The sequence below is a fragment of the Oppia nitens genome, unplaced genomic scaffold (assembly GCF_028296485.1).
Source record: "Oppia nitens isolate AA-2021 unplaced genomic scaffold, nextdenovo-longstitch-racon4-pilon3 scaffold40_pilon_pilon_pilon, whole genome shotgun sequence".
NCBI classification, from domain to species: Eukaryota; Metazoa; Arthropoda; class Arachnida; order Sarcoptiformes; family Oppiidae; genus Oppia; species Oppia nitens.
Window position 1 is genome coordinate 152,501 of NW_026533222.1, and position 10,000 is coordinate 162,500.

Consider the following 10,000-nt stretch of genomic DNA (forward strand, 5'->3'; position numbering starts at 1 on the left):
TACACACACATACACACACATACATACACATACACACACACATACACACACACATACACACACATACACACACATACACACACACACACATACACACACATACATACTGTATATACAATTGAAATCCAATGTGTGTCGCCCTTTATAATGCTATACTGTATAGTAAAGTATAGAAAAACGCGACGGTTTGGTTAAACATATATTTTTTTAAATAAAAACTTTTTACAAATAAAATCCTGATTTAAGTTTATATATACACTACATATATAAATTAAGTTCGTATCACAAAAATATTGATATCATTAACTTTTAACTTTAATAACTTTTTTATTACATAAGAAAAAACAACAAATTTAGTATCAAATTAAATATCAGACTAACTAATTTCTAAGACAATTGATAAAATTTAATAAATTATTAAGATATCTATAAAAATAGCTCAAGAAGTAAGAAATGGTAAAAATATTAATTACAAAAAGTATTTTCGTGAAAACAAAACTTAAAAAATTATTAACAAAATAAGTGCATTAAATTGGTATAACCGATGTTAATAGCAAGTATTTCCTCCGCTGGCATCGACGACAGCTTGTAATCTTCTGGGAACACTTTGGATCAGTTTTTCGGTGACTTCTTGTGGTATATTTTTCCAAACATTAAATAGTGATTCTTTAAACACAGAAAAACTTTTTCTTTCGCTTTTTTGAACACGTCTGTCCAATTCATCCCATAAATGCTCAATAATATTGAGGTCCGGGCTCTGTGGTGGCCACTCAAGTGTCTCAATATGGTTGTCAGACAACCATTTCTTAGCCAATTTCGATGTGTGTTTCGGATCGTTGTCGGCTTGAAATACAAAATCGTTGTTAATTTGGAGATCTCTTGCGCTCTGAATCAAATGTGGGGTCAAAATATCATTAACGTAAACATAGCGATCCATAGTTAATGGTATTTCAACCAAATGGCCGACTCCCTGGCCTGTCATACATCCCCACAACATCACTGATTTTGAGTGCTTTACTGTTGGGCATATATTTTCGGCATTTAAACTTTCGCCTCTCTTTTTCCACACTCTTTGGCGACGTTTTGTGTTAATTATCTCAAATTTAGACTCATCTGACCACAAAACCTTCTTCCAGAATGACATTGGCATCCGGATGTATATATATGTCTAGTTTGAGTAAAATGTTACCTTAAATACAAATGTAAATTTTTTTATTAACGGTTTGGTTTTTTTAAATTTTTTTTCTAAATTTTTTCGGTTCGGTTCACACATTCATAATAATAATAATAATAAAATTGTTTTGGTATTCATCTCTAGTATATATATTTGTAATAATAATAATAATAATAATAATAAATACTAATAAAATTTAATATACAGTAAAACTTATGATGAGTTGAAATTTATTACTAATATATTATATATTTTTTTTAATTTTTGGTATTGAATATACTATTGAATTATTATTATTATTATTATTGAATTTATATTAATATTAGTTTTTTTTAAAAAGTTATGAACTTTTGATAATCATATACATCATACACACATTGAATCAATAGACTATTTTAATAATAATAATAATAATAATAATTTATATTTTAATTTTAATACACATTTTAAATTATATATATATATATGTTTGCATTTTAAAAAAAATAAAATAAATAATAACTACTAATATCTAATAATAATATCTATTGTATCATAAGATTAAATAAAAATAATAATTAAAAAAATTACTAAATAAATAAAATAATTGTTAAATTTTATTATTTTCGATAAATACAGATAAATAAACTATATATATATATATATATATAATTTTATTTTAATAATAGAATTTTTTTTAAAAAAATAATTGTTTTTTACGGTTAATTAATTATAACAGCGGTAATAAAATAAATTTTTTTAAAAATAACCAATAATTACGGTTTTAATGATTTAAATGATTAAATTAGTGGCGGGGGAGGGGGAGTGGGGGTTATTTTAACCATCAAGGACGGTTAGCTGCTATTTTAATATATATATATATATACCGAAGCCCACCCCACACCCCCTCTTATGTGTTAAGGGTTGTGTGTGTGTGTGAAGTGCGTCTAATAGCGGCGGCGGTGGCCGAGTAGTCGTAGCGGCCATGAATTACTACCACCACTACTACTACTACTACCGAACGACCGACCGACCGACCTATCTGTCAGGTGTTTTAATGCACAATACGACGACCACCACTATCGCCGTCGCCGCCGAAGTGGCCATCAGATTGTTGTCCAAAGTTAGTGGCCGCCGAACATTGTCTGCTGAAAAAGTCGTCGCAATAGTTGACTATTTGTACGCCAAGTTGCCGATAGTTGCTCTCCGTATGTCTGGGCAAGAGATATCAGTGAGTGAGTGAGAGAGAGAGAGAGAGATCAGAGAGAGAGAGATCAGAGAGAGAGAGATCAGAGAGAGAGAGATCAGAGAGAGAGAGATCAGAGAGATCAGAGAGAGAGAGATCAGAGAGAGAGAGATCAGAGAGAGAGAGAGAGAGAGAGAGAGATCAGAGAGAGAGAGAGAGAGAGAGAGATCAGAGAGAGAGAGAGAGAGAGAGAGAGAGAGAGAGAGAGAGAGATCAGAGAGAGAGAGAGAGAGAGAGATCAGAGAGAGAGAGAGAGAGAGATCAGAGAGAGAGAGAGAGAGAGATCAGAGAGAGAGAGAGAGATCAGAGAGAGAGAGAGAGAGAGAGAGAGAGAGAGAGAGAGAGATCAGAGAGAGAGATCAGAGAGAGAGATCAGAGAGAGAGAGAGAGAGAGAGATTGTTTGATTAGTTTCTGCTGAAGAAATAATCCGATGTTTTACTGGTGTGTGTGTGTGTGTGTGGAGGGGATGGGTGGGTGTGTGTATGTATTGTAGAAAAAAAACCTATGGGTTATACCTATTATTAATGAATCCCTGAGCGGCCGACTGGCGTATCGTTTGTAGTTTTCGGACAATTTCTTGTTCATAGAATTGTTTTCTAGTTTTAGACATCGGATAATGATTTCCGCCGCCATTATTGTCCCCGTCATTATCATCGCCGCCGACAGTGCCGTCAATGGCTATCAAACTAATCTTCAGCTGTTGTATCAGTTTGTTCAGTAGACTACAGTTGTGAGTGAGTTAGTGGGTGAGTGAGTGAGTGAATGATAGATATGGTGTTTAAAAAACTAAACAATACTAACCTATGGAGGACTGTATCGGTTGTGGTTGTGTTCACTACCACTAAAGCCTCGGGAGACTCAGCACGACTACCACCGCGACTACCACCACGACTACCGGCTCTGTGACCATAACCATCATTACCGTCACCACCGCCGCCGCCATTATCACTGCTATACGATAGACTTGACAGCGGCCGCGTTGATTGCCGATAACTTGGACCACCGATTTCCGATGACGACATCATACAATCGGCAACTCTAGTACGGTGACCATCGATTCGGTCGGCAACTGCCGATGACAAACCTGCGGCAGGTCTCTGATGTTGACCTCTGAGATCGTCGGCGGCTACATGAGCCGCCGCCGATGACAGACCAGCTGCAGCCGTCATACGATGACCACCGCTGGCGTCGGCATCTTTCGATGATAAACCAGCTGCGGGTCTCTGATGATGACCTCTGCTATCGTCGGCGGCTACATGAGCCGCTGCCGATGACAGACCAGCGGCAGCCGTCATACGATGACCACCGCGGGCGTCGGCAGCTTCCGATGACAAACCAGCGGCACCTGTCGTGCGGTAACCTCTAACCCCGTCGGCTGATGACAAACCAGCGGCGGCAGCCGTCATACGATGACCACTGCATGCGTCGGCGGCATCTTTCGATGACAAACCAGCGGCAGCTCTCGGGTGGTGACCACCGCCGCAGGCGTCGGCGGCGGCTTTCGATGACAAACCAGCTGTCATGCGGTGGTGGTCACCGATGCCGGCATCTGATGATTCGCCGCCGACGATATAATTTCCAATATAGTTAGTCAACAGTTCCAGTAGTGATCGACAATCAATGGATAGTCGGACCATAAGATTTTCGTCGACCATAATGTCGATCCTCTCTCTCTCTCTCTCTCTCTCTCTCTTAGTCTTCGAGTGTATATAAACTTGTGGTTCAATGATATGGTTGACGACAACGAAGACGACAACCAACTTATGTGTGAAGACTTGGTTTGACTGACTGACGGATCAAATAAATTATTAATAATTTTTTAATGATATTTAATATGCGTTTAGAAATACTGCAGTAAATCAATACAATAGTAACCAATTTAGTCACACATAGTAGTCAAGGATATTCAATATAATATATATTATATACACATACATACTGTACACATGTAGACACACACACACACACCCACACACATACATACATACACATACATACATACATTAATACATACACTTACATACATACACTTACATACATACATACACTTACATACATACATACACATACATACACATACATACACATACATACACATACATACACATACATACACATACATACACATACATACACATACATACACATACATACACATACATACACATACATACACATACATACACATACATACACATACATACACATACATACACATACATACACATACATACACATACATACACATACATACACATACATACACATACATACACATACATACATACACATACATACATACATACATACATACACTAACACACATACATACACACACACATATACACACACATATACACATACATATACACACACATATACACACACATATACACACACATATACACACACATATACACACACATATACATATACGGTACATACATACCATTAAAAGTTAATGCATGACATTTAATGCTATAAAACAATAAAGTATATATACTGTACAATACTATTGTAATTTATCTATTGATTAATAACAGACCAAAAATATTATTATTATTGTTGAAAATTTATTTGTTTCAACTAAATAATAATAAATAAAAAAAATCAATGTTAAACGTGATTAGTATTATTATTAAGTATTATGTAATTTAATTGCTATTTTAATATTTTTTTATTTTTTAAAAATATTTATTTAGTAATATCATTGAAATCCAATGTGTGTCGCCCTGTATAATGTACTATACTTTTACAATATTATTATTATTATTATGGGATACACTAGAGTAGGAAAATAATGGGTTTTAAAAAAATATATATAAATAAAAAATTTAATCAATTAATTTATTATCGCATTAAATACCAATAAAAAACATAAATATATTATTTTGTTATTATTTTTTTTTGTTAATTAAATAAACAAAAAAAATTTATTTAATTTTTTTGAGTCAATATTTATTTTTTTTAAAAAAAAATATTAATTACGGTTCGGTTAATACAAACCCGGGTTTTTTGGGGTTTGGGTATTGGTTTTTTGAAAAACCTCTATTTTATTTGTATTAATAATAATAATAATAAAACTTATGATGAGTTGAAATTTATTGCTAAATATTTTTTTTAAATTTTTAATATTAATATTATATTAACTAAAATAAGTTATATATTAATATAATATTTTTATATAATGTTATGATATTATTGTATATACAGTATATCATATTGAATGAATAGTCTATTATTAATAATAATAATTTATATGATATTTTTATAACACATTTTTTTTATGGTTACAACACTTTACTTATTATTATTATTATTATTATTATTAATATTTTTAATATAAAAATATTAAAAAATATAAAAAAAATATATAAAAAAAATTAAATATAAAAATATCATATCATTAGTGTATATCATAACCACATATCAGGTATTTATTTGATTATTATATTAAAAAAAAATTATTTAATTATAATTAAAAACATAACATAATTATCGGTAAATTTAAAACTTTTTGTTTGTTAGCAATTAATTTAATTAATTTTTTTTTGTGTTATATGTTGGCCACCACTAGTCCACCCGTAGTCCACTCACCACTAAAAATCAATGGTTGCGACCAAAGAGGCTCCCGTCGCCACCGCCACCGCCACTGGTTCGGCATCTATTGGCCAACAATGGGCCAATTGGCGGCGGGCCTCCCAGTCCTATCAGCGTCAACAATCGGGTATCAATGCGATATTTATCGGGCCTCCCGGTGCCGGCAAAGGTACCCAAGCCCAGAACGTTAAACGCGATTTCGGTGTCTGCCAGTTGGCCACCGGTGACCTGTTGCGAGCCGAAGTGAAATCCGGGTCGCCGTTGGGTCGCGAAGCTGGCCAACTGATGTCGGCCGGCCGACTAGTGGACGATTCGCTAGTTATCCGATTGATCGATACAAATCTCGATAAACCCGACTGCGCTAACGGTTTCCTATTGGACGGCTTTCCCCGAACCATAGTCCAGGCCGAGAAGGTTAGTACCATCGGTAGTATAGTTGGCCACTGTTGGTCTCTATCTTAATTCCGGCCATTAGTTGACAACTGTATGTTTATGTTTGTCTAACTGTTTATCTCTCTCATTGCCGCCGATACTACTACTATACAAAAAAGTTAGACCAATTGCTTGCCAAACGAAATACCCGAATCGATTCGGTAATCGAGTTTGCCATCGATGACGACGTACTGGTCAAACGTATTTGCGGCCGACTGTTGCACGAACCGAGCGGCCGTACCTATCATGAAGAGTTTTATCCGCCAAAAAAACCGATGACCGATGATGTCAGTAGTAGTAGTAGTGATGACCACTTTCGGTAGTAGTGTTTATCTCTTAAATAACCCGATTTTTTGTTTGTTTGTTGAAACAGATTACCGGCGAACCATTGAAACGCCGATCCGATGATAATCCCGAAGCATTGCGCACAAGACTCGACGCTTTTCACAAACAAACCAAACCGTTGATCGACTACTACCAGACCCGGGGCTGTCATTCGGCAGTCGATGCCAAACAGCCGGCGCCAGTTGTCTACGATTCGATACTCAAGGCCTTCAGGAAAGCCAAAAGCAAAGATCTGGTGATCTTTATATAATAAGACTGAAGAAGACGGAAGAGGAGGACATTGAAGAAGAAGAATATGAAGACAACAAACAAACAAAAAATGAATGAAAATTTAGTTTTTTGTTTTTTTTTTGAACCATTGATTTGATTTTTATTTGATTTGATTCGCAAATTTTGTTTTTGATGTTATGATCTTTTATTTTTAAAATTATTATTAATAGTATGAAAATCATTTGATCCAATTGATCCACTTATATATATATTTAGCCTTTAAATGAGTGAAAAATCGGGTATAAAATTGTTTAATTAGTTTTTTTTCTCTTTGATATTACTGTATAATCTCTTTATTTTATTTTATTATTATTTTTTTTTTGTTTTTGAAAATCTATTCAAATTATGTCCAAAGTATTGATACAAACAACAAAAAAAATGTTTGTTTTGTTTTTTATTTTATTATTTACAACAACAAAAAAATCATATAATAATAATAATTGTATTAATGATTATCGCATTAGATTTAAGATTATCCATCCATTCATCCATACATACGATTAAAGTAGTAATTGGGTTATAATAACCATCGCTCCCGTCCCGGACCCGTCCCGGACCCGTCCCGTAACCTATAAATTTTCAAACGACTTATCAATGAGTGTTCCCTTTGACTTGAGTTTGGCCGACGCCGCGGCAGCCGCTGCCGTATCCTCACTGCCAACACCACCAGCACCTGCAGTGCCGCCGCCGCCGCCAATATCGGCTCTGAAACGTTTGACCACACTTTTCCGGTCCAATTGCTTCTCAATAATACGGGCATTGGCTGCGTAACTGTCGGCCACTTCGCGGGCCTCGATTTCTTCCTCTTCTTCATCGACCGTCGAAACGGTAACTGAACTGAATTTTCCCATATCTTTCGTACGTTTAGTTATTTTTGTTCGTTCGGTATTAGTTGTGTCCGCTGCCGCGGCGGCGGCCGAACCATTGGCGCGGGTATTGGCCGATGGTTTAGTTTTCTTGTGCGATACTAGCGAGCCGTCGATGATAAAGAAATAGTTGGCCTGCGGTTCGGTCATATAGACTAACGGTAGGCCACATTTGCGGCATTTTTTCCGCAGCTGTTTCTCTATGGAACCGTCCGGTCGTCTCAAGTAAACCACTTCTGGCCGATACTTTGGATCGATATCACCGCCGCCGCTGCTGTTGTTGTCGGCCGCCAATAGCTTATAGATATTGATGGCCGCATCGACCACACGCGACTGGTCGCGCTGCCTGAGCGGTAGCCGATCCATGGGTTGGTCGACAATCAGTGCCAATTGGCCGCACAGACAGTGATAGACATTGAGGGACTTGTCGTCGCTATACTCTTCTTCGGCTTTACTATCGCTGCAAACGATACTACGGGACACTACTTTCGGCATTTTGTTTTCGTGTTTGTGTTTTACCGACGGCTGCGGTGGCGGCGGTTATGACCCGAGACTGTCCGTTATGTCTTTGAAGACTTTAACTTCCGACGGCTGCGGTGGTGGTGGCGGTTATGACCCGAGACTGTCCGTTATGTCCTTAACTTTGATGATTGGGATCGGGGTTTGACTTCTTTGATGGTCTCTTAATGACCACTGAATTGATTGATTGATTGATTGATTCACTGATTGATTGACAACAACGACAACCAAACGCCTGATTTGTTGTTATTATTGTTTATTATTATTATTATTACAGTATTGTTATTGTTGTGTAACGTTGTTTGCGAATGACTCTCATAGTTGTTATACTGTATTTAATATACAGAGTGTACTATAATTGCCAATAAAATTGTTTGAATTTTTTTTTTAAATTTTTTTTTTGGTGAAAAATTTAAAAAATTAAATATTAGTTTAAATTTTTATATATTTTTAATTAATATTAGTTTTTTTTTTGTAAATTTATATTTATTTATTTTTTAAGCAAAATTTTATTTAAAATTAATAATAAATTTAATACAACTTTATATAATTTTCTTACTATTTAGTTAGTTATACTGTATTAACTTTTTTAAATAGTTTTAAATTGTTAATAAAAAAATATACATGATGAATTATATACAGTATATATAATAAATATAAAATAATTTTAAAAAAAATTCAAAATTTTATATATAATGTTAGATTAATAAGATTTAGATACAAATAATTGTTTTAAATCTATTTATATATATATACTGTATTAGAAATAAGTATATATCAAACATATTAATTAATTTATTAAATTATTTTTAAAAAAATGATCACTGTACATTTATAAACCATATGAAACATTAGTAACATTACAAACAAAATTAATCAAGTTCAATTGGTTCAATTTGATAATACAGCATGGTTGTATTAAAACTAAATAAATAATTTATTTTTATGATTCAATATGTGTTTTTTTATTAAAAAAAAATAAATTTTTTAATTTAAATGTCACCAATAAATAGTGTTATTACTAATATAACTGTGTGTAAAAATCACCTTGTTTATTTATCAATTATTTATCATCATCATCATCATATATATTGATTTTGAGATATAACTTATATATATATATATAATTTCAATGATGTATTATTGTCATCAAAAAAAAATTTTTTTATATTATATATATATATTGATATATTTACCTTATATTTTGTTGAGATATATATATATATATGAAATATTATTTTTATATGACATTCAAAATATTGACAAATTGATTGATCTATTTCTATCCCAATAGTTTTTTATGGGTGTTATTATATGGTATATATATACTGTATATATACTGTATATATAAATGTATTGAAAATCATAAATCAAAAAAAAAGAGGAAATACATTACAAATAATAATAATAATAAAAACTTTTTTTATATATATTATATAATATTTGATGTGTGTGTGTGTAAATGTGTGAAAATATTAAATATTATTTTTTTTGTATGTATTTTATTTGCTGATAAAATCAAATATTATATATTAAATATATTATAATATATGAATTGAAATGATTTT

At 33.4% G+C, this 10,000-nt stretch overlaps 3 protein-coding genes across 3 annotated transcripts; 1 reads left to right on the top strand and 2 right to left on the bottom strand.

The window, feature by feature from the left end:
• Positions 1-1,999: 1,999 nt before the first annotated feature.
• Positions 2,000-4,865, bottom strand: LOC128959086 (uncharacterized). Its single transcript, XM_054305029.1, has 4 exons — positions 4,850-4,865; positions 3,202-4,188; positions 2,916-3,122; positions 2,000-2,367 (listed from the first exon to the last, which is right to left on the bottom strand). The coding sequence occupies exons 2-4, from the start codon at positions 4,053-4,055 to the stop codon at positions 2,208-2,210; spliced, it is 1,221 nt and encodes a 406-aa protein (XP_054161004.1). The 5' UTR covers positions 4,056-4,188; positions 4,850-4,865; the 3' UTR covers positions 2,000-2,207.
• A 912-nt stretch (positions 4,866-5,777) lies between these two features.
• On the top strand, positions 5,778-7,401 carry LOC128959087 (adenylate kinase-like). Its single transcript, XM_054305030.1, has 4 exons — positions 5,778-5,833; positions 5,978-6,414; positions 6,552-6,719; positions 6,806-7,401. The coding sequence occupies exons 2-4, from the start codon at positions 6,010-6,012 to the stop codon at positions 7,025-7,027; spliced, it is 795 nt and encodes a 264-aa protein (XP_054161005.1). The 5' UTR covers positions 5,778-5,833; positions 5,978-6,009; the 3' UTR covers positions 7,028-7,401.
• Positions 7,402-7,488: 87 nt separating this feature from the next.
• LOC128959088 (STING ER exit protein-like) lies at positions 7,489-8,683 on the bottom strand. Its single transcript, XM_054305031.1, has one exon. It carries the CDS (start codon positions 8,406-8,408, stop codon positions 7,617-7,619), a length of 792 nt encoding a protein of 263 aa, XP_054161006.1. The 5' UTR covers positions 8,409-8,683; the 3' UTR covers positions 7,489-7,616.
• Positions 8,684-10,000: the final 1,317 nt, after the last annotated feature.